General features: G+C 41.4%; 2 protein-coding genes and 2 pseudogenes across 5 annotated transcripts in view; 3 read left to right on the top strand and 1 right to left on the bottom strand.

The window, feature by feature from the left end:
* LOC115753939 (kinesin-like protein KIN-10A) overlaps positions 1–15,640 on the top strand; it is a 56,197-nt gene extending 40,557 nt beyond the window's left edge. The window contains exon 7 of one of the 2 annotated variants that reach the window (XM_030692799.2): positions 15,519–15,640. In XM_030692799.2, coding sequence (XP_030548659.1) covers positions 15,519–15,526 — 8 coding nt within the window. In that variant the 3' untranslated portion in view covers positions 15,527–15,640. Of the gene's footprint in view, positions 1–4,901; positions 5,339–15,518 lie in introns of those variants that run through there. The other variant, XM_048273126.1, reaches the window with a different exon arrangement.
* LOC115753955 (peroxisomal membrane protein PMP22) overlaps positions 1–18,671 on the bottom strand; it is a 491,710-nt gene that overhangs the window by 102,325 nt on the left and 370,714 nt on the right. The gene's annotated exons all lie outside the window — the stretch shown is intronic.
* Positions 3,933–5,037, top strand: LOC125313464 (annotated as a pseudogene).
* The window catches only part of LOC115733029, a 40,910-nt pseudogene continuing 37,880 nt past the window's right edge, over positions 15,642–18,671 (top strand).

Consider the following 18,671-nt stretch of genomic DNA (forward strand, 5'->3'; position numbering starts at 1 on the left):
AAGTTGTGGTTGTGAATATTTTGGATATCGAGGGTGGGACCACCTCCTGCACTCTCTCTACCTCCCGCGAACCGTGACTTTATGCCAAGAGATGCTGCACACAAACACAGGGCAGCTTCTTTACCTCTATTAGCTCAAAGATAACTATGATGATCTTCCTTTTTGCTGCTTATGGGTAATGAATTTTTTGTTTGTTGGTGAATTTACTTTCTTTTTGGTTTTCTGCTTGTGGTTGATGGGGATGCTTGGGTCAAACATGAGGACAACTTGAACAAGTTCCTAAAACAGGGAGTTCATAGAATTTATATTTGTGTGATATCGATTCTTGCTTCCAAGTGTTGCTAATTCAGGCGTGCCTTTTTATCATCTTTTTCTTTTATCGGAGATTGATGGATCATAGAATTTATAAGGACTTAAAAATATCATAGTGTGTGAAGAAAACATTGTTGTTCGTGTTGCAGAACACTAGTAATTTCAATTCATCATGCGGGTAAGGCTGGCCCCGTGGAAGAGTTTCGGTGGCTTGGCCTCATGTTGTTTGTGGCTGTGCCTTTTCCTGGAACAAGGGCTTGGACTGGAGCTATCATAGCTTCGGTTTTGGAATGAACATCATATGCATATGTTTTTTGAATCATTGACACAGGGCAAGGTAGATAATGAATGTCATGGTCATGATTATGAAATATGTCACTTATTCCAGCATAGTATTGTCCATTCTGTTTCTGTGCATCATTGTGAATTCCTCATTCTCTTTAGTTACGTTATATCTCTAAATCATGATGTAGTCTTATACTTGTCTTTAGTGATGTTTGTAACAGATCACATTCACTATTTCATCATCTGATTTAACACTTGACATATTTGCAAGTTCTTCTACTTGATGTGGTTACAAATTTGCGTTTGAAATCTTGTTCGTAGATTGAACTTTTGTTGCATTCTAAATGGCTTTCTTTTTGAGAATTTTCTTGATGTTAGCCTGACTTGACGTTCTTTTAACGTTCTTTTTTGAGTTTGAAATCTTGTTCCTAGACTGAATTTTTGTTGCATTCTAGATGGCTCTCTTTTTGGCAATATTCTTAATGTTAGCTGGTGAATTTGCTGTGTTGTAGGTCTGTTTTTGGCTTATACCTGGCAGTTGTCTAGTCTAGAGTTGTGGGGTTCAGCAAGACAAGTTGACATTACAACTAAAGCACTCGTTTAATTAAGTACAAGTTGATGTTGTAGCTCAAGTACAAGTTGACAAGTTGACATTGCAGCTCAAGTACCGAGTGGATGTTTTTGGCTTGTCCCCTGTTCCTTTTCTCTTTTCTGTGATCATGTACTCGTGTTCGCCGGGCCGAGACCCTTGATTTTCTCGGGACCGATGAACTCGTAGTCAAGTTGACATTGCAGCTCAAGTAATGTGGAATTTGCTCATGCCATGTTAAGACTATGAATTATGCTATTTCTCTTGATCATAACTGATTTTGGTTTTGCAGTTTTTGTGTTGCTCGACAGTCATGTAGTCGGTCAGGTGCGATATCTCGCATATATCCATGTTTGAGGTCACTTTTTTTGCACTTAAATCTCGAGACCAAAGGTTAATAGGAACCTCTGAAAGATAATCTTCTAGCATTTTTTTAGATAGGAATGTTCAAGGACAGATTCAAAGGAGAACCCAATTCGTGTATTATTTGTCGAGTTGAAGCCTCTGCTTCGACATTTTTTTTCTTTCTTTTAATAAAAGGCAACCTCAATTTTTTTTTTAACAAAAATAATGTAGAATTAGATTTGCGTTTTCTTTGTATGTACATAAAACGAAAGGGGACATGAAAAAGGAAATAAATTACGAAAGAAACCAAATAATCTTTTCATTTGTATTTTTTTTAGTCGTTATTTCAAAAATAGGTGGTGAACCATGTCCATTATGGTCTAGTTCGTGTATTATTTGTCAAGTTGAGGCCTCTGCTTCAACATTTTTTTTTCTTTCTTTTAATAAAAGGCAGCCTCGATTTTTTTAACAAAAATAATGTAGAATTAGATTTGTGTTTTCTTTGTATATATATAAAACGAAAGGGGACATGAAAAAGGAAAAAAAATTACGGAAGAAACCAATTAATCTTTTCATTTGTATTTTTTTTAGTCGTTATTTCACAATAGGTGGTGAATGATGTCCATTATAGTCTAGTTCGTGTATTATTTGTCGAGTTGAGGCCTCTGCTTTGACATTTTTTTTCTTTATTTTAATAAAAGGCAGCCTCGATTTTTTTTAACAAAAATAATGTAGAATCAGATTTGCGTTTTCTTTGTATATATATAAAACGAAAGGGGACATGAAAAAGAAAAAAAATTACGAAGGAAACCAAATAATTTTTTCATTTGTATTTTTTTTAGTCGTTATTTCACAATAGGTGGTGAACGATGTCCATTACGGTCTAGTTCTTGTATTATTGGTCGAGTTGAGGCCTCTGCTCCGACATTTTTTTTTCTTTCTTTCAACAAAAGGCAGCCTTGATTCTTTTTAACAAAAATAATGTAGAACCAGATTTGCGTTTTCTTTGTATATATATAAAACGAAAGGGGACATGAAAAAGGAAAAAAAATTACGGAAGAAACCAAAAAATCTTTTCATTTATATTTTTTTCAGTCGTTATTTCACAATAGGTGGTGAACGATGTCCATTCGGGTCTAGTTCGTTATATACCTAACCATGTTTCGTGTTCGATTATTCGTGTTTGCATTTCATTTAGATTGATCCATGTGTGTACTTTTTTTTTTGTCAATAAATAGTCTTTTTCTTTTCGTTTGGTTAGGATTAATAATTTTTCGTAGAATATTTTGTATTAATAATGTTTCAGAAGTAGAAATTTTTAATCGTTATCAAACGAATTTTTATTTCAGAAGCAGAAATTTTGTCTTGTTATCAAACGTCTTTCTTTGATCAGAAATCAACTTCTGAAGTACAAGTAGAAAAATTAACTTCTGCTTTTGAAGGAGAAGTTATTTCCGAAGCAGAAGTGTTATCATGCGCGCCCTTAGCTCCCCTCAAGAAACTCTAGTGTGCTTGCTTATATTTCACTCCCGTGAATGCTCCTCGTGTGTGCTTGATCCGAGATTTTCGTCATTCAAATTACATGTGATGGTGAAATAGCTAAGAACGTCGAAGGCCTGGGAAAGAATAAGAAGGAAAGTGGAATCCGCAAGGGAAAAAAGAAACGAAATAAAAAAAGATTCGAACAAGTAAAATGAGGGGTTTGTCCAAAAAAATGAAAGGGATCATTTTGCTAGAAATTGTTATTGAAATGGTGCGTATCGTCAAAATATTGGAATAAGGAGTGCCAAAGCCAAAAAAAAAAAAAAAAAAAGTGGAAAAAGCGCCTCTTTAATAAAATGGTAAATATCATGAAAAATTTACACATGTAACAAATTTATCCCACATTATTTTTTGACCACGAAAAACTCCAAACTAATATACTTGTAATAAATTTACTCCAAACTATTTTTTTTACCACTAAAAATCTTATACTGGTACTTTTGCAATAAATTTACCACAAATTAATTTTTCCGATCAAGAAAAACTTCAAGCTAGTACATGTGTGACAAATTTACATTTCGTTAAATTGGATTAATACTATGAAAAATTTCAAATGGATAAATATGTGACCAAACAAAGGTAAAAATCTCAAAATAGTATGCCCATAAACCGTCACGTACCATCCAACTTAGTAATTTGACGGTTAGATTTAATAAAAATTAATGAAGGGTAAATTTATCATAAATATATCAGTTTGGAGGTAAATTTATCACAAATATATCAATTTGAAGTTTTTAATGGTTAGAAAATAATTTAAGATAAATTTGCCATAAGTACATCAATTTGAGATTTGATATTAACCCTTAATAAAATGACCTTATGAGAAACGAGAAAGACGGTACGGTACTACTGCTCCAGTGCCGTGGTTTCGTCATTCTGCTCCGATGGCTGCTTCGCCTTGTCAACTTCCGCTCTCCGTGCCTCCAAATTCCGAAGAAGAAGAAGACGAGGTTCTCTCTCTCGCTCTCTCTCTCTCTGGGGTCTCATGTTCGTTTGGTCGTTCTTTTGGGTTCTCGATCTCTTAGATTTTCCATTAGGGTTTGGCGATTCTTGCTTTCGACGAAAAGTGAAGGTCTAGTTTTTGGTGCCATAGGTGAGCCCAATCTTGAACATCACCAAGGCGCTGGCCCTGAAATCTAATAAGAATTCGACCCTGGAGCATATCAAAGGATTGATCCAGTGCAAGGAACACATCGATGCACATAGTATGCAGCTCTTTTTTGGAGGCAATCCTCTCGAAGATGGAAAAAGACTAGTTGATTATGGAATACACAGCCCCCCCACGCTCCATGGCATCCCCCAGACTCGGGACTTGGCGGCTAGGATGACAGTAAATGTCATCATCTTACCGGCTAAGAAAAACTTGCGGGTCGAAGCGAGGCTTCGGGATACCGTCCAAGATGTTAAATTGATGATTCAAGCCAAGGAAGGGATTGCGCCGTATGAGTTCGATCTGTTCTTCTCTGGAAAGGTGCTTTCAGAGGACAGGACCCTCGCGTCGCTCGATTTACTGCACGAAGAGCCCACATTCCATTTGGTTCCCCATCCCAAAGATCATCTGTCAGTTATTGTGGACATGTCTAGTCGCAGAGTCACATTAGACGCTAAACTTTGGTACACTGTGCGTGATATCAAAGCCATTGCCGGAGCAATGATGTCTGTGCAGGTCATGAGTATGCATATGGTCTATCAGGGGAAGCAGCTTGAGGATCACAAGATCTTAGCTTGTTATGACATTGCGGATGGCTCTGTCTTGCAATTGGTGTCTCCCTCTGCTCCATTTCAGATATTTGTCAAGCGCGGGAATGCTAAGACTGTCGCTCTTCAGGTTTCCATGTCCGACACGGTCAAGGAAGTGGAGAACAAGCTTCTTCATAAGCTGCAGGTGAGTGTGCCGGCAGCCAAATTGCATGACATTGCTCGTGGGAGAAAGGCTTGCTGATGACCGTGACCTGGTGAGCGATGGCATCGAGGAGAATTCGACTCTCCTTGAGATTATCTCACCTCGTCGTAAATGAAATTCCTGGAATTTGCAAGTATCTGAGTGAACAGAATCATAGTTTTTGGCTTTTGAATTAGATGCAATTTTGAACAGAAAGCTGGAAATTAGTATCTGATATTTATTATACCTGATGTTAATTTCCTTGGTATGTCATTAGTACATCATGCCTGATGAAGGTCCAATGTATATCTCTGATTCCTTGCATTGAATATCTGGACATCGTAGAATCTCAGCAGTACATTATTTTGCGGGTTATTCTGTTTGATCAATGTTGTTTGACCCACCACCAGATAAACCCTTTTATTTCCTCCTCTGTAATTGGTTGAACACCAAGGTGGCATGGCATAATGCTAGGGCGACTCTACCCCGAGACCCAAATTCTGACTTCCTCCAGAATGTCGGGTGGCGTCTTGGTGAGTCCTGTGTGTCCTGTGTGTCCTTAACGTTTTGCAAGAGCGAGTACTGGCTTGCTGCCCTGCTTTGTTCCGTATCTGTTGCAACAACAAGCTTGCACAGGGATATCATTAGAATGCGTTTGGGACTTGAGAAGGACGGGGATTGGATTTGATTTGGATTGCTATAACTTATAGTTGGCGTCGACATACTACTTAACTCATACTCACAGACTCGAAATGCAAAGGGAGCGAAGTCAAAATGATGCGCTCTGAATGTGCACTTGTATGCTTAAAGCAGTCGATTCATGATTATTTTCGCTAGGATGAACAGGGAAGACGGTGATGAGGACAAGATTTTGTTACCTTCTTATGTTGACAATGGAAATGGATTGGCATCTTGCAGACACACTCGGGTTGGGACGCGCTTGTTGCTTCATATTTTTTTTCTTTGCTGGTCAATCGAAACCAGTAATATGACCCATGATTAATTTGGTACAAACAACTTCGAATAAAAACCAGATATGCCAAAAGTCTGCCGCCCTGGTCCAGCCCCGCCCAATGGGCATCTCTGAGCTACTCCGCCTTGTTGAGGACCTCTGTGGGCACGAGTCGCAACTCAAGACCGAGCTTCTCGAGCACAAGCTCGTGCGAGAGACCGTGTCCCTTGTCCTTTGCTTGCAAGTTACTACTCGGTGGTTCTGTCTATATAGCATTGTTTCACACTGGTGTGGTGTGCTTGTTTTACCAATAAAGGCTGTAGAAAGTTGCTGTAGAGCGCTTTTTGTGGGCCGGTTCTGTAAAGAAGACGAGAATGCAAAAGTAAAGTGCCTAGACGTTTGCTTGGAAACGGAGGAGGGAGGCTTGGGATTACAGTAGATTCACCAATAGGATAATGACTGTCATCATGAAACTCGTATGGCTATTGCTTGCGGATGCTGTTCCTTGGTGGGTTGCTTCTGTTCAAAATGGAAGAGCTTTTGGCAAATTCTTTCCCCTGGTTCGTCCTCCTATATTTGGAGGAAGCTTTCTTAAAATCAGGGCAGAGATAAAGACCCCCTAGTTCCATTGTGCTGTTTGTGATGGCAAAAGCATCTTCTTATGATTCGATCCCGGCATGCCGGAAAATTTTTTCCGCTAGCCGGTTTGTGATTCAGGGCTTCCGTTGCAATCTAAAGCAGCATATGCAATCAATGATGGAAACTGGGTGTGGCCAATTTGCAAGATCAGAGGAATTGGCCTTGATTCAATTTGCCCTGCGTGGTGTTATCTCTTCTCATCCATGGCAGGGCTGATCAGTTGGTTTTTAGAAGGCAACTTCTGCAAAGAAATTTTCAGTTAATAGGTGCATGAAGCAGCATAAGAACTTCAGCAAGGAAAGTGGCAGGAAAGAAATTAGTATGATTTAGTCCAAAAATTTCAAAGCTTAGGCTCCATTCGTTTCGTAGAAAATGAGGTGGTTCTGAAAAATATTTTTAAAAAATTTATTTTTCAGGAAAATGACAATATTTGCCGACGATTGGCTAAAACTTGAAAATAACCTAAAAAATGTTTTCCATCGTTGTTCTGGAGACTCGGATTTGATTTTCCTCCATGCACTCATTTAATAAATATTACTTTTTATTTTATGTTTTGCCTTCCTTTTTTTTTTTTTTCCCCTCTTCTTCGGCCGATCGCAGACCATAGTGACGGCCGATGATTGGCCACATGCGAGCTCTACTTTCGCCATAGGCCGGCAAGGCCTCACATCGCCTCTCATAGGCCGGTGAGGTCGAGTTCGCTAGCCTCAGGCAAAGGCCTCGCCTCGCTTACATGCTTTTGGTCGCCAGACAAAGAATAAGGGAAAAGGGAAAAAAAAGAAAAAAACAGAAAAAATTAAACTAAAGAAAAAAAAAGGAGAAAAATAAAAAAAAATTGAATTTTTTTAAAAAAATAGTAATTAAAAAGAAAAGGAACGCGAAAGAGAAGCAAAAAGAGAAATTATTTCCCTAACTTTTAAATATATATTTTATATATTTTCCTTGATTTATTTATTTTTTATAAACCGAATTGTTTTTCGCTAAGGAATGTGCTGTTGCAGAGGAGGTTCGGAGCAAAATCTCATGCTTAAGAGTTACTCGAGAGACGAAACTTCTCGAATCTTCTCTCTCTCTCTCTCTCTTCTTCAAGATGCAATCCGACCGATTCTGCAAGCAAAAACCGTCGAGCCTTCCATTGGCATCCTCGAAAGCTCTCAGACTCGAGACGCAGACCTTACACCTGCATGTTGAGGAAATTTGGGAAAGGCTTAGTTTAGAGATTTTGGAAAATTTGAGGATGGAGTTCAGATAATTTTGGACAAAAAAAGACCATCACCAATGGTGCCGATAATGGCACGGCGCATGTGATCGTTCAACGAAATCTGTGCCGTTGGTGAGATATAAGATTCAATTGAGACGGTGATGCAGCCGCCGGGTGGGTATGTGTTTCGAGTGATAATGGGATTTGTTACGATCAGCACCTAGGTCCAAAAGGCACGCCACTGGTCAAGGATAAAGATTGGAATTGAGGAAATGTACCACCAAACTTAAAAGATAAGCCACCCGTCGGGCATAAAAGACTTTGGGAGTAAGAAAAGCTCATCACCAAGAGAACTTCTTGGTTAAGAAATAATCCACTTTTCAAGAATCTCATATATTTATTAATCTTCAAGTTCGTCCCTTACAATTAAGAATGCCACTCTCTAAATAGAAGGAATTGAAGTACAAAAAGCCAAACATTTAAAGACATGGGAATCACCCAAATAGCTAGCTCGTTAAACCGACATATTCCAATTTGAACATATCGAATTCAACTGTAGCCCAAGTTAGTTTTTGCTTGCGATACTAAGGGATCTTCTAGATCAGTCGGCGAAGATTGAGTTGAGCTTGAGAATTGATCGAATGAACCTATGTTCCCGCATCGGAAGAAGGTGCCAATTTTATGGATTACTTTGACACAAACACCAATATGAAAGTCTATCGCAATTTAGAGTTCTTTATTTTAGAGTTCATAGAACGTCGGAAAAATTTCAAATAAAGGCCTCAAGTGCCCTCATTTTCTTAAATTAGGACTTGAAGTTGATATTATTTCAAATAAAGGCATGAAGTACCCTTATTGTCTTAAATAAAGATTTGAAGTTGACATTATTTCAAATAAAGATCTAAAGTGGCTATATCAAAAAAAAAAAAAAAAAAAGGGGGCGGGGGAGAGGGCTTGACTCACTAGCTGATTATAGGCATTTTTGTTATTTTTTAAAGCTTTTTCTGTTTTCTTAAAAATAAATAAAAATAAATAAATAAAAAGAGATAAAGGCATGAGTGGGGCCGCCTTCTTACACGTGGCTGCCCGCCAATGCCGATGAGGCCGAGGGGATGGCTAACGCCTCGGTGAGGGCCGGTTGGCCCTCGCGTCGCCTTAGGTGGGAGAGGGCCTTGGCTTGCCCTTGGACCTAGGCGACTCGAGTGCAAATTTGGTAGAGGGTCACAACCCTCTCCAGGCTCTGGCGAGGGCCCACTAGCTCTTGCCTCTAGTCAGCAGGGTCGCTAGCCCTCGCTTAGGCGCCGACGACCCCGTCGATCATTATCACCGCCCCACCACCGGTGAGGCCCCAATTACAGGCAAGGGAGCAGCCCCTCTCGCATGAATCTCCTTCCTTTTATTTGTTTTTTTACTTTGATTTTTTTAAAATTAATTTAATTAAAAATTAGGTTAAAATTATATTTTGACGAAAATGTGTTTGATGATGGATCGAAATATATAACTGATCAGTGAGGTCAAGTTCTTATTTGAAATAAACATGACTACAGTAAAATTTTATTTGAGATAAAGAGAGCATTTGAGTCTTTAATTGAAATAATGACCGCTAGGTAGAGATGCTTAAGACTTAAGAGGTTTTGTCTGAAATCTTCCCTAGAAAGCCGAGGCCTTTTGCTGCAAGGGCGAAGAGGGAGGGGACGTGTTTTCATCATTCTGCTCCAATGGCTGCTTCGCCTTCTCAACTTCCGCGCTCCGTGCCTCCAAATTCTGACGAAGAAGAAGAAGAGGTCTCTCTCTCTCTCTCTCTCTCTCTCTCTCTCTCGGGTTTTACGTACGTTTCGGGGTTCTTTGGTCCTCGATTTCTGGGTCGGCCTGAAGGAGGAAGGCAAGACAAATGCAGTGGAAAGAACCATCTTTTTGGTGAAATGCCTTGTTGAAATTGGAAAATCAGTGCGATCAGGGATTTTTTTTTTTTTTTTTTGGGGGTGGGTTGTGTGTGTGTTGCCGTTCCATTCGAGATTTTTCTTGGTGAAGTTCTAGTTTCAAGCCAGTGGCTCAGTTTATTTGGTCAAATGTTTAGAGGCTTTCAAAATTGACTTGTGGAGGTCTAGTTTCGAGCAGTTGCTGTTCAAAACAGATATCCGGTTCTTTCTCGGGGCTCTCGGGTTTTTTCGACTTTGTTCATTCCGTGCATGTCGATTCGACTTTCAGTTTGTTGCCATCTTCGGAACCCCATTCGTGTTTTGGTGCCATAGGTGAATCTGTACTTGAAGATCACCAAGACAGTGGCCCTGAAAGCTAGGAGAAGTTCAACGGTGAAGGATGTCAAAGCATTGATTCAGGACGGGGAACAAATCGATGAACATAGTCAGCAGCTTTTTTTCGGGGGCAATTGTCTTGAAGATGGAAAAAGATTAGTTGATTACGGCATCCATGCTGACCCCACGCTCCACCTCATCGTTCAGGACTCGGCTATTGTGATGGTAAATGTTGAGATCTCATCGAGTCAGAAAAACTTGCTGGTCAAAGTGAAGCTTCAGGATACCGTCCAAAATGTCAAATTGATGATTCAAGCCAAGGAAGGGATACGGCCGGATGAGTTCGCTCTAGTATTCGGCGGAAAGTTGCTCGCGGAGGACAGGACCCTCGCCTCGCTCAACTTGCTGCCAGAGCCAACATTTCATTTGGTTTTCCACCCCAAAGATGATGTGTCAGTTATCGTCCAGATGTCCAATCGCAGAGTCACATTAGGCGCTAAATCTTGGTACACCGTGCGTGATGTCAAAGCCATAGTCGGAGAATTGATGTCTGCGCAGGTCGTGAGTTTGTGTATGGTTTGTCAGGGGACGCTGCTCGAGGATCACAAGACCTTAGTTTGTTGCAACATTGCGGATGGCTCCGTCTTAAAATTGGTGCCTCGAGATGCTCCATTTCAGATATTTGTCAAGTGCTCGACTGGTAAGACTGTTGTTCTTCAGCTTTCTAGGTATGACACGGTCAAGGAAGTAAAGAACAAGCTCCTTCATAAGCTGCAGTTGTATGTGCCAGACGAATGTCACCATATTTCTTATGTGGGAACAAGGCTTGCTGATAACGCTGACCTGGCGAGTTATGGCATCCAGGAGAATTCGACTCTCTTTGAGATTATCTCACCTCGTCGTAAATGAAATTCCTGGAATTTGCAAGTATCTGAGTGAACAGAATCATAGTTTTTGGCTTTTGAATTACATGCAATTTTGAACAGAAAGCTGGAAATTAGTATCTGATATTTGTTATACCTGATGTTAATTTCCTTGGTATGTCATTAGTACATCATGCCTGATGAAGGTCCAATGTATATCTCTGATTCCTTGCACTGAATATCTGGACATCGTAGAATCTCAGCAGTAAATTATCTTGCGGGTTATTCTGTTTGATCAATGTTGTTTGACCCACCACCAGATAAACCCTTTTATTTCCTCCTCTGTAATTGGTTGAACACCAAGGTGGCATGGCATAATGCTAGGGCGACTCTACCCCGAGACCCAAATTCTGGCTTCCTCCAGAATGTCGGGTGGCGTCTTAGTGAGTCCTGTGTGTCCTTAACGTTTTGCAAGAACGAGTACTGGCTTGCTGCCCCGCTTTGTTCCATATCTGTGCAACAACAAGCCTGCACAGGGATATCATTAGAATGCATTTGGGACTTGAGAAGGACGGGGATTGGATTTGATTTGAATTGCTATAACTTATAGTTGGCATCGACATACTACTTAACTCATACTCACAGACTCGAAATGCAAAAGGAGCGAAGTCAAAATGCTGCGCTCTGAATGTGCACTTGTATGCTTAAAGCAGTCGATTCATGATTATTTTCGCTAGGATGAACAGGGAAGACGGTGATGAGGACAAGATTTTGTTACCTTCTTATGTCAACAATGGAAATGGATTGACATCTTGCAGACACACTCGGGTTGGGACGTGCTTGTTACTTCATTTTTTTTCTTTGCCGGTCAATCGAAACCAGTTATATGACCCATGATTAATTTGGTACAAACAACTTCGAATAAAAACCAGATATGCCAAAAGTCTGCCGCCCTGATCCAGCCCCGCCCAATGGGCATCTCTGAGCTACTCCGCCTTGTTGAGGACCTCTGTGGGCACGAGTCGCAACTCAAGACCGAGCTTCTCGAGCACAAGCTCGTGCGAGAGACCGTGTCCCTTGTCCTTTGCTTGCAAGTTACTACTCGGTGGTTCTGTCTATATAGCATTGTTTCACACTGGTGTGGTGTGCTTGTTTTACCAATAAAGGCTGTAGAAAGTTGCTGTAGAGCGCTTTTTGTGGGCCGGTTCTGTAAAGAAGACGAGAATGCAAAAGTAAAGTGCCTAGACGTTTGCTTGGAAAAGGAGGAGGGAGGCTTGGGATTACTGTAGATTCACCAATAGAATAATGACTGTCATCATGAAACTCGTATGGCTGTTGCTTGCGGATGCTGTTCCTTGGTGGATTGCTTCTGTTCAAAATACAAGAACTATTGGCAAATTCTTTCCTCTTATATTTGGAGGAAGCTTCTTGAACTCAGGGCAGAGACAAAGCCCCTTGTTCAATAAGCTGTTTGTGATGGTGAATGCATCTTCTTATGATTTGATCCCCGGTATACTCGAAAGTTTTTCTGCTCGACGGTTTATGATTCATGGCTTTCATTGTAAGACGAAGTAGCATGTGTAGTTAATGATGGAAACCGTGTGTGGCCAATTGCAAGATCAGAGGATTTGGCCTTGATTCAATTTGCTCTGTGGTGTGGTCTCTTCTCATCCATGGCTGGCTGATCAGGTGGTGTTTGGAAGGCAGCTTCTTCAAAGAAATTCTCAGTTAGCTACCCATGCTACTTCAGCAAGGAAATTGGCAGTATGATTTACTCCATACATTCCAAAGCTTAGTTTCAAGTGTTAGCTCGGTCTACTGAACAAAATCTCAACAAAGGACAGAATAAATGACCCTTGTGATTTGTGTTAGGCCTGTCTTCAATCCAGAAATCAATTATTCATGGAATGTGCTCTTGCTAGGGAGGTTTGTAGCAAAATCTCATGCTGAAGAGTTACTCGAGTGAGGAAACTTCTAGAGGATCGCAGCAGTGGACCAGTTCATCTGCAAACTGCAAATGGAGAACAAGCTCCGAGAAAAAGAGCGCAACGAAACACAAGCTCCGAGGCTTTGCTAAGAGGTTGCTGGGAACATATGCGGATGAGGACCATGGATTGGTGAAATCATGGGTGATCAAGACTGTTAATGTGGACAACAGAGTCAACCGGTTTGACAGAAGCAGTAATCTCTCAGACCTTCCCAATTATTCAAATACAAGCGCTTCAAATGAGATAGCTGCATACTATGTTTATGGGCTGATGTTCAGCGGTAAAGCCTGCTTGAGCACAGTTTTTGAGGAAGAAGAAGGAGGAGGAGGTAGAGGGACATAAAGGGGCTTCGAACGAAGAAGTAGAGAAAGAAGTGATCGAGAGAAAGAAGAAGTGCTCGATACTTGCGAGTGATACAGTGGAACCATTGAATGTGAAAGATGTGGCCTCTTCTGATGGTTAAGGATCCAAAATATATTCACACTGTGCGGGAACTATAGGGAGCTTTCCCAACACATTGGAGCACCACTAATAGAGAAAAGAGGGTCAGAGAATGTTGATCCCTAAACAACTGCCATCATGATGATTAAAGAAGACCCCCTTGGGAAGACTCTTACTAAAGAGATTTTGAAGAATACACATGATTCTGCAGTTGGCAATCAAATCCTCTCGGAGGCGAACACAAAATCCATATAACAAACCAAAAATCTGTTGCTTTCAACCCAGACAAAAGAGATGAAAGTGGCAGAACTCCAGGTGACCAAAAGCTGGGCACCTAATGACCTAGCACTGGATTTAAAGGAGAAATGTGAGCCTTCTAGCGATGGATCTGAGGAACAAATAGAGGTATGTGGGAAGTGGGAAGCATCGAAGGAAAATGCTGGGAACATTATCACCACGCTCAAGGCTGTGAAGGAACTGGCAGATTTAAGGAAGCTCAAAGAGATTTATATTGAGGCAGATAATCAGGCTTTCACTTTCCTTGTGCTCGGGGCATGTCATACTGTCTTGAGCATGTAAGTAATCATTCTGTTCAACATTCTTCTTGTTTTATGAAAATTTCTTTGGTAGAATTGTCAGGTATGCAAATTTACTGAAACTGTGGAGAACATAACCACAAACAAATGGATGACTATCTGGTTCTGCTGGACATAATGACAATGGATAACCGACCATGTCTTTTACCCGATTTTTGCTGTGATTGCTCTTATATCATTTCTGTTTTACTTGGTGACCATGTCTTGTGTGGTCCTGTGAAAATCCTTGCTAAGAAACTTCTTGAGCATGCTAAGTTACTTAAAGCCAAGTTTTCTTGAAACACAACATGGCAAATACATGTATGAATAGTCTAAAATTGCAGATTCTATTTCCGTTCCTCTTTTGTTTATCTTTCATATAAGACCGCTAGCAGTTTTCACCTGTCTCTTATTTCTTGTTCTTCCTTGTTTCCCCATTTATGTTTCACACTGATTAACGATCTCGAATAGTTAGGAGATTTGACTTATATTTATGGGTGATGGACTAGGTGGCCAATTAATTAGTCGGTCTCCCAAGTGTTTATGGAATTGAGACATCGACTGTGACACAGAGAATATCACAAGCTTTTGTATGGCGAACTTTTGGACCTTAGAAAGTTCTTAACTTCTTGTTGAAATATGATCCAACTGGCACCCCAGTTCCAAGGGAAATGGAAGCAACAGTCCTGGCAAACAAGCTTCCGATGTGGAACAACCGGATACGCTGCCATCTTGCATGCTTAAGACCGGCCAAGAGCATGCAATGCTCGAACCACCACTCGAGAACAAACTACCGCTTGTTCCAAATGCCCTCTTGACGAAAAAAGAGAAGAGAGGGGGAGGGGGTTTGTGTTTTGTCACGAAAATTAGTACAACGTGTCGGTTCTTCTCCCTTGGTGACGCCTCACTCTAGGTTGATCTCATGATGAAATGGTACTAGAGTTAGGCATTTCCTAGATGTGTATCTTGTCGAACATCTAAATTCGATCCTATCAACGATATAAGAAAGTAATGAAAATTCGCACAATACAAGAATTTATGTGGTTTAGCAGGGGAGATGTTCCACCTATTTACGTCTATGGGGAGATGAGATCCGTTTCACTAATAGCGTAGAAAAATATACAACCGCTCTTTCTCACGCCTTCTATGACTGAATATAAAACGCCTCTGGCGGCCCGGGGGCGCTGCCCGTGCGACCCCGGCCGAGGCGGCCCCTTCGGACCCCGTGCTATCCAATCGTCAGGGGGCCTTTCGGAACCGCCTCATAATCTCTTGGATAACAAAATACAAGACATCAACCTCAACATATCTGCTGTTGGAATTGAAGGAACTTGAGATTGCATGTGCATGTATACTCTTGCCTGGGTATTGATGTGGTGATAATATGCAACATCTTTTTGTGTACCGTTTCTATAAGTGGCATGAAAGCAGCTTCTGCTTTAATGGTTATGGCGGTCTTCTCTATTCGTTCCGCTTCACAATCTTGTACTTGCCGTCACAGAACCAACAAGACCTGAGCATTATGACGAGTAGAACTGTCAAACAAGTAGCAACGCATTCGAATCGGCTGTCATGCTGTTCAAGATTGCCAGAAACTGGGAGAAATGTGGACACGTCTCAGATGTTTCTGACATATAATTATTGTGCAGAAAACTAGTGAACTCTTGAGAGAAACAATCCCCAGTTCTGCACAATGCATCATCGTTTCTTATCCAGGAAGCGCTCTCCATCTGCTTGCAGCGAATCATTTGATCTCGACCCATCAAGTCAATATGCCTCCCAGAACCTGACGCATGTTCTTCTTCAATGAAAGCAGTCTGAATTCCACTGCCACGTCTTGTGAGACTCCGAGTCGATCCATGATGATCGTCGCCGTCTATAGTTCTCGGTTGTCCGACGCTCAAGGTTCTTACAATGGTTTCTTCGAGCGTCACCCGGGTCACAACTCTTTCGACGAACGTGCAGCACAGCTTCCTTCTTATGCACGCGAGAAGTTGAAGGAGCCTCTGATTAGGAACGGTCATGAAGATTTCATGGTTGCGCTTGAAGATTTACATGCTACTTCGCCTTCTCGGCTTCCACCCTCACTGCCTCCAAGTTCAGATTAAGAAGACTCTCTCTCTCTCTCTCTCTCTCTCTCTCTCATGTCGGCTTCGAGATTCTTGCGTTTGACGAAAAGGGAGTACACGCTATTTTTTTCCCCTGTTTTCTGAACTGGGTCAGCCTGAAGGAGGCAAAAACTAGAGAAAACTAGACAATTTAGTGGAAAAGAACCATCTTTTTGGTGAAAGCTCCTTGTTGAAACCGGCATTTTATTTCGATTTTGTTTATAATGCGGATGTTGATTTGATTTTCAGTTTGTCGTCATCTATGGAAACCACCCCATATAGTTTTTTGGTGCCATAGGTGAATCTATACTTAAGATCACCAAGACAGTGGCCCTGAAAACTAGGGGAAATTCAACCGTTCAACATATCAAAGCATTGATTCAGGACAAGGAGCAAATCGATGAACATAATCAGCTGCTCTTTTTTTGGAGGCAATTGTCTCGAAGATGGAAAAAGACTAGCTGATTATGGGATCCACGGTCGACCCACCCTCCTTGTCATCCTTCAAGACTTGGCTAGGACGACAGTAAAACTTTCAGTAGGTGGCACTCTGGAAAACTTCTACTTTGATTGACAGCACCTGAGAAAACTAAAGAGGGAGGTCTGATTTTCATTTAGTAGTTGTTTCATGATTTCTGAAATCAATTTGTGCGAGCAAATGTTTGAGCACATGATGGTTTTCTTGTATCTGAATGCAAGTAGTCGTTATTTAGAAAGAAGTGTAACGACAATAATGATTAGACGACGAGTTTTGCAGGAAGACGGTCCGTTACCGTCCGTATTCACTGGCCTGCAAACAGCAATCTATAAGAAAGCAACTCTTTTAAAGTTGAAACCTTACATTACTTGCATCAAGTTACTTCATTATGTCTTTTTTCATGAAGAATAGGTTTGCTAGTTTACCTGCCTGACTTGTTGATAGGAATTGCAAATGTTGACTCTGAATCTTCTTTAGTCCCAATAAGGATGCATCAATCGAAGGACTTTGCCTTGAGATCTCAATGCTCACGTTGACCCCCCACCAGATAAACCCATTTTATTTCCTCCTCCGTGATTGCTTAAACACCAAGGCAGCATCATGTTAGGTCAACTCTACCCTGAGTCACGGATTCTGGTTTCCTCGGGAATGTCGGGTGAAGCGTGATGATTCTTGAGGTGGGTGCATCAGCGGATGCAGGTGATTTGCGGTGCTGTGCTGCCTCACATGCTTCATTGCACCAGAGGCCCACTTGGAAGGTGAGCTATGAGGTGAGCCAAAGCCTGTAGATAGTGGCCGTCTCAGTGAGTTCTATGCTGTCCTTCATGTTTCATAAGAGCGAGTACTGGCTTTGCTGCCCGCTTTGCTCCATATCTGTTGCAACAAGAAGTTTGAACGTACAGAACAAGATTACTCTTTCTGTGCCAAATGTGTTAACAAATGAATATCCTTGGGTCATTCGGGAGGGTCTGTGGTCCCTCCCAGAGGATCAACCGGCTGCAACGTGAGTTGCGGGGTCGAATGGAACTTGCTCGGCTGCATTAGCATGCACCGAATTAGCAGCCGCCCTATGCTTATTTTCATGATCATGCTTAGGGAAACAGTTATTATGACGACGACATCACAAAAGTGATCTCAACTCAATGCTGTTTCTTTCAAGTCGTCCTTAGTAGTTGGAGCATCCTTGTTTTGTATCAGTGAGTCTTCAAGAAGCAATTCCATGTGAAATGGGAGCTGGTTTTGGGGACATCATTAGAATGCATCATGCAGTTGAGTCTCCATAAGTTAAATCTCTAAATAATTGCATGCTCATGCTTTGCATATTCTTGAGCTTGATCATCACACCATCCAACTCCGTGACGCCCAGAAAGATGGAGGGGCCGAAACAGGAGGTTTAGCAGCGACCATACCCAACACTCGGGGCATTGGCGGATGGACCTTCCCATCCAATATGAGCGACGGGCTTCGCATCTGTTGGAAACCCAATTTGCAATTCTTGCTCCATTTTGCTGTCTGCACAATTCAAAATGCCAAAATCTCATGGATTTCAATCTCTAAGTACCATCGTTGTCGAGCGCTTAAGAACAAGCATGATAATTGATGTTTCTTTCCTCTAAATGCTTTTGAATCAAGGTGGTGTAATGTCAATCAAGTTTCCCCCGAATTGATCTAGGGGTAATTTTCTTGTCATGGGAAAAACAACTTCGAATAAAAACCAGATATGCCAAAAGTCCTCTGCCCAGGTCCAGACCCCGGCCAACAGACATCTCCAAACTCCTCTGCCTCGTTGAGGACCCCAGTGAGCTCGAGTCGAGTCTCAGGACCGAGCTCCTTGAGCACAAGCTCGTCGAGACTGCATTCCTCGTCCTTTGCTTGAAGGAGGTTTGTGATTAAAGCAGATTCACCAATGTAAACAAAGCTGTCATCATGAAGCTCAAACGGCTGTTGCTTGCGGATGCTGTTCCTTGGTGGGTTGCTTCTGCTCAAAATGGCAGAGCTTTTAGCAAATTCTTTCCCCTGGTTCGTCCTCCTGTATTTGGAGGAAGCTTTCTTAAAATCAGGGCAGAGATAAAGACCCCCTAGTTCCAATGTGCTGTTTGTGATGGCAAAAGCATCTTCTTATGATTCGATCCCCGGCATGCCGGAAAATTTTTTCTGCTAGACGGTTTGTGATTCAGGGCTTTCGTTGCAATCTGAAGTAGCTTATGCAATCAATG

Source organism: Rhodamnia argentea, chromosome 1, assembly GCF_020921035.1.
Source record: "Rhodamnia argentea isolate NSW1041297 chromosome 1, ASM2092103v1, whole genome shotgun sequence".
NCBI classification, from domain to species: Eukaryota; Viridiplantae; Streptophyta; class Magnoliopsida; order Myrtales; family Myrtaceae; genus Rhodamnia; species Rhodamnia argentea.